Source organism: Anas platyrhynchos, chromosome 2 (assembly GCF_047663525.1).
Source record: "Anas platyrhynchos isolate ZD024472 breed Pekin duck chromosome 2, IASCAAS_PekinDuck_T2T, whole genome shotgun sequence".
NCBI lineage: Eukaryota > Metazoa > Chordata > Aves > Anseriformes > Anatidae > Anas > Anas platyrhynchos.
Window position 1 is genome coordinate 96,648,984 of NC_092588.1, and position 19,789 is coordinate 96,668,772.

The window sequence follows — 19,789 nt, forward strand, 5'->3', positions numbered from 1 at the left end:
CTGGTCTAATTGTTCAACTAGGCTGTTGGGGTCCTCAAATAAAGACTTCCTCTCCTCTTAAAAGTCCTAACCTCTCTGCTGGTAAGGAGGAGGGGGTAGTTCACCTTAGAGGATACACAGTTAGTGTTAGTACTGTTAGTATCAGGGAAGGCAAAATTCTCAATATCTCTTCTACCTTGTTCTTATTCTTGCCGGAGCCTAGAGTACGATCCTTCTTTAGGGACAGTGTTGATTACAGTCCCTGTCTCCCTTCCTGGAGTGACTGCTGCTGCCACCAGTTCAATATTAAGATTATAGGGAGCATAACTTGGCTCCTTCTCTGAAAAAGGAATCTTCTTGTTTACACATAAATTTAAAGCCTGAATTTTCATCAGACCCGTATTTTGGCCAAAATACTGCTGTTTCCTTAATTGGTTCTTTTGTCCAGACTGATACACAACATTTAACCTTTTAAAATTATTTTTCTTTTACAATCCCTCTAATTTTGGGATTATGTTTCCAATTTCTTATCATTCTTCAGGAAGAACTATTAGTAGGCACTCCCCCAGGGATATCTCCCTGTCCCCTGGAACTCATATCTTCCCATTTTTCCTAACCCTCGCCAGTATGTGCTACAGAAATTTCCCTTCTGCAGTGTACCACACACCAACGTACTGAAAGATGGGGGTGTACCGCCAAGCACTTCCCCGTGCCAGCGTTACCGCACACCTATGAGTTTACCAGATTCCCTGGAACTCGTACTTCCCATCTTTCCTAACCCTCGCCAGTATGTGCTACAGAAATTTCCCTTCTGCAGTGTACCACACACCAACGTACTGAAAGATGGGGGTGTACCGCCAAGCACTTCCCTGTGCCAGCGTTACCACACACCTGAGTTTACCAGATTCCCTGGTGTACTTCCAAGCACTTCCCCGTGCAAGGATTACCGTACACCAGATTCCCCTGGTGTAGTGCCAGCACTTCCCCGTGCAAGGGCTTATACCATACACCAGATACCCGACCCCCAAGGCAATACTTAATATTTCTTACCTTGGTCTGTGCACAGAGTTACCGGATCGATTCTTAAAAACCCGGAGTGCCTACCTTCTTCCTTTCCCCACTACTTCACGGATCCTGCCTCTTTAACCAGTCTCGGGCCCTCTGTCAGCTTTCTGCAGAACCGCCACCATCGATGCACAGGACCACTGAAATCAGCGGGGCATGCCTTCCTGCTACTGCGGCGGTGGGGCTCCCCAGTAGGTGACTGGATCCCGGACGAGCCCCCAAATTGTGAGAAACACTCCGTAGCCAATAACTTAGGCTCAGGCGAGGATCTCAGTGAAGTAGTAATTTATTCGCGATTGCAATGGCGGGCGCCCCACAAGCAGGAGAGAGCGCATCTACTAGTTCCAAAACACAGTTTATATACCTTTTGATGGCAGGATCCTCCCCTGTTTCCCCACTGAGTGGGTAATCCAGGTTCACAATCTATCTGATGCTTCACAAACAATGCATGGCCTTCAGTTGCCGGCCTGCTAAATTTCAAATTTCTTTTGACATTTTTACTGCTTGAAGTGGTAATGTTTCTTCACTTATCTGACTTGACTTGACACCGTGATTTTCACCTAATTGTCCTAAGGAGTCTGGTTGTCTGCATTTTACTAGGCTGCCTGCTAAACTTTCTTATCACTGTAAGCATATGTCAGTACCACATTCCCTCCTTCTAAACAATGTAACTCTGCAAAAACAACATTTCTATTCCCACAGGTGTAACACTAAAATACTTGCTTCTAGCTATTACTTTTTTCTCTGATTTAGGAAATGGCAAACATTTTGGCACAAAAGCAGCTTCGCTCCATCATCCTAACTGTAAGTATTTACTTTTCAATGTTACTTTTCACTGCCAGAGAGAAAAGCAGGCTTGACTTTTGGTGTGTAGAGGTTTTGTCTTCATATATTGTAATTGCACTCTTGTATCTCACAAGATACATTTTGAAGCCTGTGATACACAAGCTAAAGATCTGGTTATTGGGTGGGTTCAAAACTGATGATCAGAACGGGTATCTTTCCAGCCCAATAAATTGTGGTTTCTTTGTGAAAATGCAATACTGAATAAAAAGTAATACCTCAAGGGTTTTATTCCCATGGAGAATGTGAACTTAATTGTGCAGACTAGGGAATGTCTGAGGCATTAATAGTAAGTCCTCTGTGTTAAGGTTTGGGCCTGATGACAGCTATGCAAGCCACACGGGGCTTTCCATTTTGCAAAATGAGTTTCTGTGTTTTTGGTTCTATTGGTGATTTTGTGTCTTGATATCAAGTTGCATACAATTTGTCACCACTTACACAAAAGCATGGTATGTAGTCCAGAGTAAAGTTAATGAATGCAGCGTAAAAGACTTCTGCTGTCTTGGAAAATCACAGGGATTTTGTCTTTGACCTTAGCGCAGAACAGATCTTCAAGGGAACAAGGAGAAATTCTTCTTAAAAGGGAGGAGTTCAGTATCTGTCATGAGATATCAGTGTAAACAAAACCAAACAAGAAACAAACAAACCTTTGCCCTTTCTCACTCAGTGTCATTATTTTAGTGATGCATTAAAAACAAACAAAATTACAAAAACAACAACAACAAAACAACAATAAAACAAAACAGGGAATTTGTTTCAGAAGGCATGTTTTTGCATTGCTTGTGTTTATAAAAATTTGGTATAAGCACTGTAGAATGTTATCCTTATCTTCATATACTGTCATAAAATGCTCAAGTACTTTTTGGCAGACAGATTCTTTTATTTCCTGGAGCTGTACAATATCAATTTTTGTATCCATCTCCTACATGATGATTCTTCCCTTATGTATGCCCTGAGATGTTTAGTTATACCTTTGTCTGTTTCCCCTGTAGAGCCTGTGTGTGTGTGTGTGTGTGTGTTTTGTGTGAAATTGTCCATCAGCTTGGTAACTGCTGTGTGTAGCTCTCTATTGTACTCTATTGTATAAGGTATTGTACACTAATGCATTTCTGAGCCATCTTCCTCATATCAAACAAAGTTGGATTGCGGTGTGATGTTGGCTGCTGTAGCAGTAGCGCTGTTGTATCATTGTATCTACTGATTGTGTTGGCAGCTTGAATACTTTACACTCAGGGAACTACTTAAATATTTTTTGAATACATTTTTTTTTTTAAACAGAACTCTAATGCTCTTGCTAAGGAGTTAATTTTTCTTCAGTGGCTCACTCTGTACTATTTTGTTTGTTTGTTTTTATTTCACTACTTCTCAAACATGCACAGGCTCTATCTAGTGGCTAAAAGGAGAAAGCTTCAGTGCATTATTACTGTAAAGTCCTGCCCCTTAGAATTTCTTATGAAGCCTGTAGTTCAGATGAATACCTAGATCAGTAGTGCTGGTTTTGGTTTAATTTTTTTCTGGAGTATACATACACCATTGCGTATCAACACATTCTTTCAGAAATGGAAACACCAGAATTCACCTGGTGGGATTTTCTGATACAGTGGTGTTCACTGGAGTCTGCCTTTCTTTTGCAGCATGTTATCAGGGCACAGAGGGCCATCAATAATGAAATGGCACATCAGCTTTATGTTCTCCAAGTACTTACCTTTAACCTTCTGGAAGACAGAATGATGACAAAAATGGATCCACAGGATCAGGTAAGCATCTGACATGACCTGGTCAGAACAGGGAGAGGACAGCTACTCGTTGCTGTGCGTAAAACTCTTGATGGAGGAAAAGACACTGGCAGGAATTCTTACCCAATCTCTCTTACTTCGGTTGTGATGCTGGATTTTATTTTCTGGCTGTTGGAAGATGAACTGGCTATTGCGTTCCATGTGCAAAAGTACAGCAAGATGGCCAGGCCTTTCTCCTTAGCATGTAGCTTCATGAACTGAGTTTGGTGTCATCCTGAACTGGTACCTTGTGCGTATCTCCAAAGACTGTCTGATATGGTGTTGTTATTATAGATGGTGGGGTGGTTATCACTGTCTGGAGGCATTTCCAGTGATGTGTAACTGCAGTAAGTCCTCTCTTGCCCATTCCCTTGTCAGCAGAAATAGTCACCAGAAGAATTGGAGTACTGAGCCATTTTGATTTAAGTCAGCAAAGTGCCTAAATACCAGCTTAATTTGAAGTGTGTGTGATCTCTTGGCTTCTGTGGTTTTGTGTCTGTGGGTTAAATTAAGTGTGTAGTTAGTGGCCTTGCTAACATGGGTCCTGCTTCTGGAAGTCAACCCTTACACATTTCTGCATGAACCCCACAAATATGAGACCTTTGGAAAATGGGAACCACAAAGTCATTCTTGCTGATGACCTTCGAGTAAGAAGGTAGGGAATTTAGATAAAGGTTGGGCAATGGAGGGAATGCAGCATTTTCAAACAGCCTTGTGGGTATTGGTGGTTAAAATGAGAGGTCAGCTATTTTAACCATTTTTTTTAATGTTTGTTTGAACCCAGGCTCAACGGGATATCATATTTGAACTGAGAAGAATTGCATTTGATGCAGAATCTGAACCTAACAACAGTAGTGGCAGTATTGAGAAACGCAAATCCATGTATACACGAGACTATAAAAAACTTGGATTTATTGTGAGTATTTTTGGATGGTGGGACACTGGAAGTGGTTGAATGCATCTGTTGTAGTACATTCTCTAATCAGTCACTTTTCTTATTTGACCTTTGGCTATTAGGAGTATAGAATAATTTCTTCATCTTTTTGCAGATCTTTTTTACCCCAAGGGGTTGCTTTATCAGAAGTTAGGATTAATTGGAAGAATAACTATCTAATGTGGAAGAACATAGTTTTGCATGACATGTCATAATTAATTTAACTTAATCAAATCTTGGATGAACAAGCATTGTCTAACAGATCTGTGGCAGACCTGTAAAGCCATCGTACTCTGAGTAATAATGTGGACTGATGAGCACAATAAATCAGAGGTAGGATGCTATCTATAGCATTTACTTGTAGGATCTTCTGTCTTGGTTGTTTGAAGTCTTTTAATCTGTGAGTAGAGGATTCAGAAACTCCCTCTTAGACCTACTCAAACCACTTAGAGTTCTGGTTTTGGCTGAAACAACACAATCTGGCTGAACTGTTGCATGCATTTATACTAATGAATAATGTGTATTTTTTTTTTCCCCTCTGGAAGCAAAGGGGGAAAAAACACATGCATGCACACTCTGCAATCAGTATCTTGATTTATTGTTTACTCTAGATTAGTATGCAATTTTCTTTCTTCTTAGGTAAAATTGTATACTTTGAATGGTACATGATTGCTGCTGGCCTGGCAGATAGACAGTGCATGTGGTAGACAGAGGCAGGGTGGTTTCAAACACGGGTACAAGCTGAAGCTTGCTGTGCAGTTTGAGTGCTCAGCTCAGCTCTGTGGCATAGAGCTCAGGATTACCCAGTTCCCCTGTGGTTTAGGGAGGAGGCGTTCTGGGTTCTGATAGTTGTTTTCATTACTGACGAGTGAGGAAAAATTACTGCTGTATCAGTGCTGTTGCATCTGTAAGGAGCCTTAAGTAAGGGGAAAGAAAGGAACTTGGCATTATAAGCATGATAGTAAAATCAATGCTTTGAAGAAGCTTTTGAGTCTCAATAGACAACAACAACAAAAACTATGAATCTGTTTTCTGTTTCTGTGTAATAGAAGACCATTGCTATCTCAGCTTTTAAGATTGGCAACTCCTATGTGAGATGAGCAGAGGACTTTGGGCCCTCAAGGCTAGAACTAAAGGAAAATGCATGCCATGGTTTAGAGATAAATGGCTGAATGTAGACCCTCTAACTTGTGGTGAATGAGAACAGAGATCGGTTCTCGCAGACCTTCCATTGTACATGGTGGAAAAGCAACCGCTGGCAAGTAAGAAATGGTGATAAACATAGTTCAGGGCAGGGGGCAAGAGGGAATGCTGAGGTATAGTGAAGTCATTGTGCATCTGTACATACAGAGATTATGGCACATGGAAGAATAAAAGAGGTCAAATTTAAAATAAGTGTTCTCTAATTGTGGTTGATCACTTTTGGATATTAGCTGTGCATTCCAGTTTTATGAGATGTTGAAGACACTCAGATCCCACTGCTGTCGCTGGCACTCCTGAAAGTCTTACCTTGCTTTCTTAGAGGTGGAGCTGGAAAACTCTGTCTATGTAATAAAGCATCCAACATAAGCTGAACCATGTCTAGCACACAGATCTGAATTCTAGTCCTGTTTTTCTGCTGCTTAACAAGGAAAGACTAAAGATCAATAGGGTTGTGGGCTGACACTTGTTCTTCCAATGCTTCTGTTTGTCCCACAGGATATATTTTGATTCTGCAGAACTGAAGTCATTATTAACAACAGCATGTTTGAACTGATAACATTGTACGGGAGATGCTTGGTGTGAATCAAAATGTGTTGCTGTCTGAGTTTGCAGGAACTCATGCTGTGCGTGTGCAGCAGGGATGTCTCTGTTATCTTCACTACTTTCATTTGGGCTGTTCATTGGGAAGCCTACAGAAATCAACAGTTGTCAGGGGTAACAACAGCAGTTTTTGCTATGTAATTCTGATGCCTTTCCGACAGGGAATGGTGATTAAAGTCTAGGAGGGAATGGGAACTGGGATCAAAACAATGAAGAAAATGTGGAAGGATAAATAAAAGGAAAGCATAATGGGAGGTCAGAAATACAGGCAAGTGAGGTTTTCAGAGTGCCATGATAAGGGTCCTAATGGGAGGCAGGTTATTTCCCTAATAGAATAATGAGGCAATGCACAAATAATAAATATGTTAATTGTAAAGTGTGAGGAGAGTTACTCTGCTCTTGAGCAGAACTTTTTCTTGGAGCTGAGAATACAGGTGACTCTACATGTATGACTTTTCCCATAGCTGAAAAGGAATTGGACTTTCCTCACAGAGCTGGAGAAGTGCCTGTTTTAGAGCTCAGGCTGGCTCTCAAACAGTGAATCTGACTGAGCCTCACACAGGGGCTGTGCTCTGACTGACCTCCAGTTAGCCTATGGCTGTTGTTACCCCATCTACTTCTTCTAACTCTAACATTAAAATGTCTTCAATGCTTTTGAAGAGTGCAGGTAGAAGGATACATAAGCAAACTGAACTGTGCCCTGAATAAAAGGAGGTTTCTCTTCCTCCTCTTTTGGCTGTCTAACATGAGAAGAAACCCAGCCAAATTGGTGGCTGCCTTCCAATGCTGCCTTCATTCCACTGGTGGTAGAGGTCAGGATGCTAATTTCTTGATCTGACTGAATGTTCTTTCCAAGGAGGAGAGCAAAACCATGTCTAGCCATCCAGTTGTTCCTGGACTGCTTGTCTTTCTGTTTGGGAAACGCAGGAATTCTATTCATTTTTCTTGGCCACATGAAAAAGCTTTGCCACATTGCAAACATAATGTCAACAAAAGAGAAAGTCCAGACATGGTTTCAGAAGTTTACAATACCATTTGTAAAACTACATAGTTAGAAACCTATATTCAGTTAAAGCAACCACAGGGCCTTTCCAGATGGTCGAGATGTCCAGTGTGAAGTTTATTATGGGTAAAGAGATTTTCAGATGAGATAGTTTTCAAGAGATTTACTAAAATACTGACAAATACAACAAAAGATGACCCAATTAAGAGATGTAAGATACATTTCACCTTATTGAATTATTTTTTTTTCACCTTATTAATTTATTTTTCTAGGCAATTGCAAATTAAATAGCTTGAGTTTCTTCTTTTCTTCCTGCCTTAAAATCTCTTTCAGCAGTTTATCTATGGCAATTCTTGTAGTAGAAGTAGAGTTTTGTAGACTTGCAAATAATAATGTAGCTTTGTAGTGGAGATAGCTAATAGATAAAGGTACAAGTGTTGGTAATGATAAAATTGCTCTTGATATTGCCAAGCTCTTCAGTTTTGTAGAGTTCACTGCATATGAATCTTCAAAAATCTTGTTGCATTTGAGTAAACTTTATTCCTATAACCAAAGTAGGCAACAGCTATACATAATGTCAGTTTCTTGAGTTATATTTTCTCATAGTTCTGTAAATATCATTAACTGTCTGTGATAAGTTGTAGTGAATGTGTTTAAAGTTAGAGGTAGATCTAACCAAATTCTAAGAAATTTAAATAAGTTAAAAATTAAAGAAAAACTGCTTGAGGTTTTTTCATTTGTGGTGTGTAGAGCTTTTTTTTTTTCCTTTTGACTTCAATAAAATGTAAATTGTTTGTATGCATGCAAAAATTCAAGATGGAAAATGATTTCTTTGCTCTGATACGATAATGATTTCTTAGTCTTGCTGGAATTTATTAATATAGACAAAACGGACATTAGTACAAGAGATGGGAAGCCAGTAAGGACTTGTCTGACAAAATATGACAATTAAAAGTGAAATTTTAGAATGATCTGTAGTTCTTGTAAAGGTAAACATGGGCTTAAGTTAGAAAACAATTGTGGTGGTGACGTAAGAGTGAACATACACTGAAATCTCCTGATGAAACAGATCTGGGAGATATCAAGGAAACAATCACCATGTCATACACCAAATTAGATGACCTCTGGGAGCAGAGACATAGAAATGTAATTTTATTCAGTAGAACTAAGTACAAAGGTGTTAATTTAGGACTACTGGCAAGAATTTCTTCTGCAGGCAATTCAAAGTCTCATCTGTTGGAAAAGGCAAAAATAGGGGAGATTGTGCACTGTAGTTGCAAAAAAAGTCAAATGTTAGCCTAGAATATATCTGGAAAGTTAGTTTCCTAGCAGCTGAACTGCTAAGAACATTTTCTGTGTTTTGGTGACATCATTTAGAGCACTGCATGATTTTAATTGCTTATGCAGTGATTTGGGACTGATTGAATTTAGGAAAAGTGCGTAGAGCAAGACTTGTGCAGCGATAAGAGAGATGTCTTACAAGAGGTGACTTAAAAAGGTTGCCTTGCATAGTCCACCAGGCTCAACACCATGGAAATGTCATGTTCACACATGCTGAGAGGGAGGCAGTCATATGTAAGCTAAAAGGCACTGATGGCAATGCATTTAAGGAAAATATGATTATTTTTTAATTGGATTGATGGGGACAAATTTCATTAAAAGTTTAAAGATGGAGGGTTGATCCTTTATGAAAAGGATCAACCTGGAAAGGATCACTGTCAAACACAATACTGTGTTTGACAGTGGTGGATCCAGGAAAAAAAAAACAACATATACAAAGACTGGGAATAAGGTGAGGGGGTTTATAACAGAGGTCTGAAGGAAAACATGAATAATAGGATGAATAATGACTTTATGTGCAACATATCTGATTTGTTAGACATTACAAAAACTTCCTAATATAAGCTATCTATAATAGATACTTTAGAAGTGTTGTCATGTAGAGATCTTTAGAAAAGAAACTCAACGAATAGTTAAGAGTAATTAAAGCATACTCGATTCTTCCTTAGGCAGAATGTAGGCCTGATGAGCTGATGAGACTTTTTTCAGACTTGGCTCCCCCCCACCTCGCTCCCCAGTCTTCATGCCCCAGATGAGTAACTACTTCGTTTTTTTTCTTTTGATCTTTTTTTTTAAAAAAAAAAAAATCCTTTGTTTCACAGCACAACTTCCAAATAGTGCTTTGAAGATTAAAAACTATTAAGTTTCCTCATGGGTCCTGTGGTGCTCTTCATAATCTCTTTGAATAGTTCCCTAGCCGAAGCCTAAATATAGTCCCCATTTAGAGATAAGGGGGAAGGTTTTTCCCCCAGATGTTTCTGGCTGAGGAAAGATGCTGAACACTTTATTTTTTTCAGAACACATTCTTCCTTCTTCAGTTACACCCATGTGACTGTTACTTTCCGCAGAGCAGAGCTGGGAGTGTCAAATCAAGTAATTGCAAAATTACGAATATAGTGACTGTCTTACAGAAGACTGTGTAAGGTGCAAGTTGCCTTGTCATTTCTTGACATAGCTATCTCACCAGGCTAAGTCCATGGTTGTCCTAACTGAGAGGTTTGGCCTGAGATGTAAGTAGTCTCTCTTCCACCAGCAAAGGGGAATTATTTGTTCAGGACATTGCCTTTGCAAGCACAAGCCATCTATCTGTCAGAGTGACTGTAGTGAGTCAGGATTTTTTTCCCTGAGCAGGTGAAATTGAGTCATTCATGAGATCTGGAAGGATTTGAGTAGTCATTTGCAACTGTTCTGTTCATACCTTTCTAATGTTTACTCCTCTTGGTGTCAGTCATTAGTCAGCGATAAGAAGTGTTGCATTGTTTATCCTTTGGTGAAGCTTTACCTACAGTAAAGGTCATGCTTTCTTACATTCAGATTCCACTGTTGGATTTGGCAGTGGCAAAGGAATGCCTTCAGAATGTCGCTGTGTGTCAGCCCAGATCAAATCCTTTTTTTAAGCTTGAGATGGAGAAGCTTGTAGTCTGTTGCTCAATGAGAGAATGGCATAGATAGAAGGTTTTCTGCACTCCTGAAAATTATTTGTAGCTTTCCATTCTCCACTGTTTTCTCTACCATCACAACCCTCTGTTTTCATATCTACTGTTGCAAAACTAGTGAAATAATTTATTGCTGAAAAAATAATCAGTTTGGGAAAAAAATCTTTTGCTGAGCTATTCGAATAGGCTGCTTTGCCCTGAGACAGAAGTGACTTAGTTTATTGACTGTATGTAGCAATGGCCCCCTCTAAAGTAAAGTCCTTTGTCCTTTATTACTGATAGCTAATAATTAAGCACCATGAAGCATTGCACTCCTCCTTCCTCCAAACCTTTCCAAATGCCTGGCTTTGACTCTTTCCTCACACTTTTACCATGCATCCCTCTACTTAGCTTCTGTCCACTCAACTCCTGGTTTCTAGTCATTGCTTTTTCTCTAAGCCTTGAAGATGAGGCCAGGGAATAATGCCCAGGACAGGCATCACCTTCAGGGAAAAAAACAAAACAAAACCCATACTTGCGAAATTCAGTATATCCTGAGGTTTTTTTATAATGTGACCAAATATAGTCTACATTCCAGAGGAATCTCAAGCCTGGCACAAAAACAAGCCTTTTCCCAAACTAGAACCTCTTCTTACAAAGTGTGACTGGGATGGAGTTCTTCAGCAAAACAAGTGTGTAAAAATAACGTTAATAAGAGCAATGCAGTGTTTAATAAAACACTCCTACAGATGATCAAAGATTCTGCTAAAACCTAAAGGAGGTGCTAAGCATTCAGTCCAAACAAAGTAGTTGTAAAGTATCAGAAGCAAAAGAAAGTCTCAAAATGGAAAGTGTCAGATGACTGTGCCACCTGTGGCTCGGGATAGTTTCACATGCAATTAAACATCTTTATTGTTTCTGTTTGCTTTCTACATCTTGCTTCCCTACTGATTTATACTGTTTCTTTGCATTTCTGGGATAATGAAGAGCTTTCTGAAGCATTTCTCACTTGAGTGTTGAGCTTCCCAAATAAACCTCTGCCTTTCAGAACACTGCATGTTTTCCATGGAGACTTTGATAGAAAAATCATGCAGTTGTTTCTGTCTGCATCCAGTGGTTTAGCGAAAGCGTTGAAGTATTTTTTACTGTTGATGATGCTTTTTTTTTTTTTTTTTTTTTTCCTGCTCTTCCAGAGAGGTAAAGGATTATACCTGCAAAAACATCTACAGATGGGTTTGACTGTGACTTAATGTAGGTATTATCAACATGGCTTGAGAGATCATTGTTTTGACTTAAAAAAAAAAAAAAAAAAAAAAAAAAAAAGTTTTAGAAGTAGCTCAAAACTATAGTGGTAGCAGATGTCAAAGATCGCTGTAAGATGTGAAAGAGAGGATGCGTGGAAACTTTAGCCACTTCCAAGTCAAGTTGTTATTTGGCTGCTTAATATCTGAATTGGAAGGTGCCTGCGTGCATTTCTTCATCAGAAGGAGGAAGACTGAAAGAGAGGAAAAGTTGTAGTTCTTCTCCTCTTTGAGGTTTTAAATGTGCATTGGTTAGCTATTTTCAGAAGTTAGTTGTATTTTACTTATTTATTTATTTATTTTTTACTTTTTTATTATTATTATTTTTTTCTGGGTGTCTAGGGTGTGAGGTACCTCACAGGTGAGGGTTTCTTGCTGCTTGATACATCCCTAGCTGAGCAACCAAAAGTGGAGGTACTGAAACCTGTACTAGAAAAGTAGACAAAATACTTAAACTACAAGAAAACGGAAAGGGTAAAAGAAATACAAGTGAATGGATGATGACACCAAGCATGTAATTAAGGGTTTTACTACTGTATACTGACATTTGGAGCACCACAATCAGTAAGTCCAGTTGTTAATTTACTGTATTCATCTTGGAATTACTTGGAATAGAGCTGAACCTTGTTTCAACAGAAAGCTTCTACCTAATTTTTAACATCACACAGCAGAGGGCACTAGCATCCCACTAGATGAAGGTTGTTAGCAAAAGCTGTTGAATAGCTCCGTTCCATGTAATTACTTACAGAATTATTTCAGCCTTAGAAATACTAGGAAACACTGTTTTATGGTGTAAATTTGTATTTCTGAGTTGCCAGAAATTGTTTGATGTTTAAGCTAAACGATATGTTTTTGGGAGAATAAAAAGTTACTTAAACTGGCTTGCACATCAGTTTCTCACATAACTCTAAGCATGGTTTCTTTTCTGTCTGTCACTGATGGGATATTTTCTTTCTGAAATACTAGTTTGTTCCTGTGTCTTAGAGTTTATGCAAGACTGATATGCACCAAGACAGGGATACTTTTTCGCAATCTGGATTTTTTTTTTTTTTCCAGCAGTCTCTGCAAATTTGTAAAATATGAGATTGTAAGCATAGTCTAAGGTCTGATCAGAAAAGCTTAGGTTTGATTTGTAAACGTGGCCCAAGTTGACATTGTGAGTGACAGCAACAAACCATCACTCTGTCTCAAAACTTGAGAGGCAGAAACAGGGCATCCCTGAGGTGCCATGTGCACTTAATCTCATAATAGAGCTGGGTTCTGACAGGAGCCCACAGGTGCGCAACCTGCTGCATTCTTAACCATAAGCACAGTTTGAAATTTACCATTTACCATGCACCAAGCATCCCATGATTGGAATTGTGATGGAAATAGGATTGCTATGTGTTTTTTGTTGTTGTTCCTTGTTTGTGTGTGGGGTTTTGTTTGTTTTTGAGTGAAGGACAGAAGTCACGTTGCAGAGTCCTTCAAGGTCAACTTGTCACTGTGGAAGATACCTTCCTGGTATGACTTAGAGTGGGGGGTAGTCCCTAAGGGTTAGCATTTGATCCACAGTTCTCTTCTGTTGAGCTCTCAAACCACTTTAAGCAGGGCACAGAAGCCTGCTGAGCACGAGCAGGGAACATCTTGGTTGCCCTTCACATGAGTAGGGCAGAGCTGGTGAAGATGGCCTTGAGGTACAGCCCCCAAGGGAGAAGGATGCTTGGCTCTGGCAGTGGCATAGATGCTGCTGTCAGCCACATGTGATTGCAGTGAGGTGTACAATGAAAAAGGAAAAAAAAAAAAAAAAAGAAGTCTGATGAAGACCATGTTATATGAGCTACTAAGCTTCTGTGAAAGTGGTAGTGTTGGTCTGAGCCAGTGATTGCACAGAAAGAGGTGTCCAGGTCAGACGCATCATTACGGTAACCAAGAACTGGAGCCAGAAAATCCGTATGTTGAATCCATTGTTCTTGTTTACCATGCAGCTGCATGCAATTTACCAGAATTGTTTGTCAGAAGCTACGGGCATCTAACAATCTGCACATTGTTAAAATGAATAAATGAGCCTTTTGCCACGTACTGCTGAATTCCTCTCAGCTTTACTCCTTGCAAAAGGGAACAGATCAGAAATAAATTAAGAAATAAAGAAAAATAATTTTGATGGGCTGCCAATATGCTTTGACCTTTCCTGTTATCAGTGTAAGAATGAAGTTAAAACTATTCAGAATGAAATATCTGTAGTTTTGTGTCGATGTGAATGAGCTGAGTCTGTATAATCACAAGCTTTTTTAATACTTTTTTATAATTTTATGCTTAATATAAGTATTAAGTATCATCCTTTAAATCAGTTTCTTAATAATAAGATAATACCAGTTTTTTTTTTCCCTTCCAAAGGGAGAGTAAAAGTTTTTGTTTGTTTGGGTTTTATGCCTTTCCAATATTTTTACTTGTGAAGTTGTAAAAGCTGCTTTTGATTAAAAGAGTATGCCTGATCTGAAGAAAATCCATTAACGGATATAATGTTCTAATGTAAGCTTAGGGTCATCAGATCATTGCATTTGTTGATGTTTATATTTACTATTTGCGATTTTACTATGTTGTGAAATCTTGTTTGCCACTCACTCACTGTGTGCATTGCAGCTCTAAGCTCCTGGGGGCAGGCCAGCTCCGTAAATCTGGATGTGGTAAAGCTTTGAATGATCTCTCTGTTCATCATTAAAGAAGAGTTGTCTTACCACTAATTGCTTTCTAACCCCTTCTCTTAGAGATAGATCTAGGACTTCTTTCTCTAGATGCTACGTACTGCATATCCCTCAGAATTTGCAAACAAAAGAACTAAGTTGAAGAAACAGACTCCCAGAAACTAGTCAGATATAATGACATCTGTTCTCTTTTGTATTATGGGCTTCATCTGATTCACTCAGGTAGCTGATCGCCTGCCAAACCCTTGCTCAGTAACAAAGTAATGTTAGTTTTGTGAAACACTGTAAATTCAATTTAGTGTTCATTATTACAAATACTTATTTTTCCATAAGCCTATGCAGTTTTCAGTGTGTATGTTGCTTATATGTACATACTGTTTTGCTCCTCCCTCCTCTCATTCCTTGTGCTTTTTTGCCTGTTGTAAGATGTAAAGGATAGTAAATAGAGCACACAAAATGTTTGGATTTTGTTCAGTTATGAAGAATTATAATATGGGTAAGAGATGCTGTCTGAATATACAGTTTCATGAACTCAGGCCTGTAAATGAATTAAGAGATGAGGGGGAGTAGAGCAACTCCTTTGGGAATAATTGATTTTTTTTTCCCCTTCAAATTAAAAACACCTCCACATCTGAATTCTGAATCTTTTGACTCTTTGATACAGTCTGCTTGTTACACAGCCTCTACACAGAAGGCGATCCATATTCTTTTAAAAACTCCTTAACTCTTTTAATCTTCCTACATTTTGGTGCAACTCCATTCTCTTTTTGGTGTTAGTCTAGAGGAGCCAGGAGGTATAGCAGAAGAATGCTCAGGCCATACAAAAAGTTGCAAATTTTGCAAAGCACAGCTCTAGCTTTTCACGTTTCACATTCCTGTAGAGGGAGGCAAAGAAAAATGGAAGTTGGGTGAACTGAAATTCCACAACAAATGGATCCAGTCTTTATTATTATTAAAATTGCTGCACTACTGAAGGCAAATGAGGTATGCTATAGTACAGGCATAGACTAATGTTGGTTTAAGACAAAAGAATGGACTCAAAGGCTTTCAGAGTATGGTTTTCCAAACCGTTCTATTTTGATATTTATAAAGCGTGGCTGCTTGTGCTAGAGCTGTAGGAAGATTTGACTGTAGGAAGAGTCGTTTTGTATATGGGGACTTAGGTCCAAAGACAGATAAAATATAGATTTTACCGTTTCTTTTAGTACAGATTAGTTGCTGTTCTGTGGTTGTGCCACTCCTCCCATAACAAACATCATATCCTTCACTAGAGCTGCTCATTATGGTATGAAGGATCCCGTCAGAGATCCACTCAAGTCTTCTAAGTGACGATGTACGGGAGAGGCAACTGCAGCAATTAAGTCAGCTGCTTCCCATAGGGTTTTCCTGTAGATAACACATCCTCGGGAAAATTGCAATGATTATTTTTACCATGATGTTACTCAAATCCTTATCTAACTGTTTTTTCTTTCTCTTCTAAGGAAATTATGACTGAAAGGTGTTTTAATTAATGTGCTTTAAATTAGATGCAAATTTTCCTGTAAAGAGGTTAGGTAAAATTGCCTGAAGTGTAAATAAAACAATCAAAAAGATGCTGTTGTCTCAGTCTTATTCTTAGAAAATTCTGTCTCAAGAAGCCAAAGACTTGGCAGAACTCGGTTTTGAGCCTTCCATTTTATTTAATAAAATGGTCAGGAGCTCCTTTTTCTTATTGATAGGCTATGCAACTTGCATGTTTTGGCCATAAGCTAAAATAAATATTTATGTACGCTTGCTAAACATTTTGTATAATTTCATTAACTTTTATACAAAGTGCTTGTTAAATAGCTCTGAACTGTTCTTTAATAAGTAGTCTTTGAAGTATCAGCCAGAACGATTAATGCTTGTACACCAATATACAAACAGTGCCAGCCATTATGCTTAAATAAGAAAAGTCACAGTGTACCTTACTCCGCAGACATAAAACTTAACCTGAACTCAAAAAAAGGCTTTTCATGCCTAAAATGGACTTAAGAACATGATGTGTACACAAGCGAAGATAGGATTGCTTGGGTAGATTTTGATTGTGCCTCGTCTGGCTTCTGTTTAGCTGAAAACATTTAATCTGGGGTTATTTGTAATAGTTTATTGTTATTATTTGTTTACTATCCCTGTGACAACTGTACTCCTATCTTGCATTGGACAAGATGTGATCCCTCAGTGTTGTAGCATCTGTTTTAGATTCTTTGAGGCTTTCAAAGTATTGCCTCTGTCCGTAAGGCTTAAGGTCTTGGAATACAAAGCATTAGCTCCATATAACTGTAAAGCTGCAGTATAAGTACTTAGAAAACATGAAGTATTGTGCAAGAGCTTTATGTCTTGCTTACAAAGTATAGTTTATTCATGTCTGAAAAAATGCAGTGTTTGTCTTTTCCCATGCTCTGTTATGTCTTATTTGATGATTTTAGGTGAGTTCTGTCATGTCACCATAACATTCAGATTTTGTCAATTCTGACCACTGTAGACTGAATTCATGACTGGGACAAACATCTAGGGGTGACGCATGTGGTGCTGTGGTGCCTTACATCAGATTACGTAGTACCTTAGTTGGATCAGGGAGATTGGCTGTTTAAGGTCCTTCCAACCCGAGCCATTCCATGATAAGGGAATGTTAGTCAAATTTTGAAATTTCGATGTGCAGATTGCACTTAGATTTCTTTGTTGTTAAGAATGTCATTTTTGTACTGGAGAGTTCAAACTTGATCTAGAAAGACTGTTGCTTAATATGTTAGGTAGGTTAGAATGAGCTTTATTTATGGAGGATAATATTCACAGTCTACTGACACATATGGTAAAGCTGTCATAAAAAATGGTAAAGGAAGTAGAAACGTTCAAGTATTTGCTGATGAATGAAGCTGGACAAAGCTAGAGATGTTAAAGTGAAAAATATTACTGCTCTGTAAAAATGCAAATATAATTTGTAAGTCTTGTGAAAACTATATCCAGTAGAAATACACTGGAGTTCTTTAAATGCAAAGAAGGGTGGGGATGGTATGTGATTTAAATGAGTCGAACGGAATGTATCTTAAAAAAAACTTCTACATACTCTTTTAAGATGTAACAGCTGCTGAGGTTGCAGACATCTGACTCAAGGTACACAGTGTTTTTAGTACTTTATTTTATTTTTTAATTCAGTGATCCTGCAGATTAAAAGTCATTCTATCCTAGATTTGTGTTGTAAAATTCAAAAAATTGGCTTTGGAAGAGAAAAAAATGAACATTTGCATATTTAAATAGCTATCAAGGGAAAAACAAATCTGTTTGTTAGTTCTTGCTTTCACTGAATGCATAGAGGTTGAAAATTCCCAAGTCACTGTTAGATCTCATTAAATTGAATGATGGAAGTTGTATGCATCATCTCTTTGAATACAGTGCTGTTAAATAAAATGAGAAAATTACTTCCTCGTTAAGAATTTTAGCTGACTAACTTCACAATTTTTTATGTAACTTTTTTCATATTTGTAATTTTTGTGTAAATGAAGAGATGAGAACATTTTGTGTGGAAAACTTCAGGAGCATTTACAGAAGGGGTAAATGTTGAGGGTTTGGGCTTACTGATTCTAACGTAAGTTTACCAATTCATAATTCACTGAAAATACAACTTGAAATGTTCCTGCCATTCTGGCTCTGAGCAAACATCCACGTATCTATTACTGTACTTTACATCTTTGACCTAAGGAAGGTTTTAGTGTAGGTTCTCCAGTGATGTAGAACCAGGTGATTGCTTTCCTTCCTGGCCCACAAAACAGTGGTTTAGATTTAAAAGCAAAAAGAAAATAAGTAACTGCAAGTAATTCAAGGAAGGAGGTGATCACTGCCTTTTGCACTATCTTTGTAGCCAGATTGTCCCTTCTTCTGTAAGAAAAAATATGACCAATTCTGAGGGGCGTCAGTTTATATCAACACTACTTAAATTGGTCTGTTCTTTAGATGTTCTGAAGTTCTTTTATCATCGGTTCTTCTACAGTCCCAATTCCTCCCTGGGAACTCCTGTAATGTTTTTGTCATACAAACCTCAGAATGGAGACATTCAGAATAACGTTTCACATGAACTACACTGGGGTTGGGAAAACAGAAGTTTGCTCTTCCTGTGTGGAACAACAATTACTGGGTCTAGCACTGACTATAAGCAGCATTCAGGAATAATTAGTATAACCTGGCAACTGATTTACATAGCTGAACACAGCACTAATGAATAACCTGTGATAGGCTGTCAATATCTGTCAAGGCAGAAATAAGTGAGTTTGTACCTTTAGTAGACTGTGAATTCAGGGAAATAGATGGTGTCTGTGCTTCGGCATAGTCATGTGGAAGGCACTGTTAGGATTAATACACGGAGCTAGCATCGCTTATTCCATTACTGGTTATCTACAGAGAGTGCACCATTACTGTGATTAAGCATCTCATTGTCAGGACACAGTATTACAGCTGAAATCTATACATCCCTCAGAGGTTGCCTTGGAAGCCAAGAGGAAGACAGTGGAGCCATTCAGGATAGATAGAGAGGAAAGCTTTATGCAGCTAGGGCTGCACAAGAATACTTGTTTGTCTGATTATAATTACTACACCGGAATTTATCCAGAATAGCTGTAGTCTTGTGAAACATGCCACATGATTTTATTTTATGTACTCTTTTTGATAATGCCACAAGCAGACGTGATTTTGGATTTGCATCTTATCCAGAAGACTGAACTTTCATTTTCACAGTACGCTAAGCTGGCTAACATTCTTGGTGTTTTTGGTATGTCAATGTATATAGCATAAGAGCATAAGCTGTTAAATACTGCTCAGAAGCTGAAGGTTATGTAGATATTATTCAGTCTAATGGAAAAAAAAAATCATTTGAAAAATTGTAGGTGACAAATCTGTTCCCTTTGTATTTCTTGGCTTTTTATAAAGATAAAAATGGAATAGGCTTTATACTAAACAGATGCAGCTAATTTGCCTGAAGTGTTGTTTTCCACATATTTAATAAATTATGCTGTAGGTGGGGATGTTTGAATACTTCTAAATTATTCACTACAGCATTTTAGGTAATTTAGCTTTATATCTCATTTCTAAACCCACTCTCAATCAGTTAATATTTCAATCACAAACATTCAACATGTTAAAAAAAAAGGATAATTTGGGGAGGGATGGAGAAGGAATAGAACAAAGCAGCCTGCATTCTTTTTGTTTTTGAAGAATAATTGAAGATAATTTACTGTCTCACACATGCCAGAATTGTGGATCCTGAGTTATTGTCAGCTGGTGTATCTCCAGTGATTTGACTTAATAGAGTTGAAGATCAAGCCCTCATTATCCTGGGATCATGAAAAGTGACAGAAGTTTTGAAACAGCTGAAAATAGCTGGATATATAGGCTTGACTCGGGAAAAAGTAATGTGAT

At 38.3% G+C, this 19,789-nt stretch overlaps 1 protein-coding gene across 14 annotated transcripts in view; it reads left to right on the forward strand.

Annotated features, from left to right (window-relative positions):
• The window catches only part of ELMO1 (engulfment and cell motility 1), a 310,601-nt gene that overhangs the window by 120,892 nt on the left and 169,920 nt on the right, over positions 1 to 19,789 (forward strand). For all 14 annotated transcript variants that reach the window (XM_027451441.3, XM_027451440.3, XM_027451439.3 and 11 more), the window contains 3 exons: positions 1,798 to 1,848; positions 3,522 to 3,644; positions 4,447 to 4,578. In XM_027451441.3, the coding sequence (XP_027307242.1) occupies positions 1,798 to 1,848; positions 3,522 to 3,644; positions 4,447 to 4,578 (306 nt within the window). The remainder of the gene's footprint in view (positions 1 to 1,797; positions 1,849 to 3,521; positions 3,645 to 4,446; positions 4,579 to 19,789) is intronic.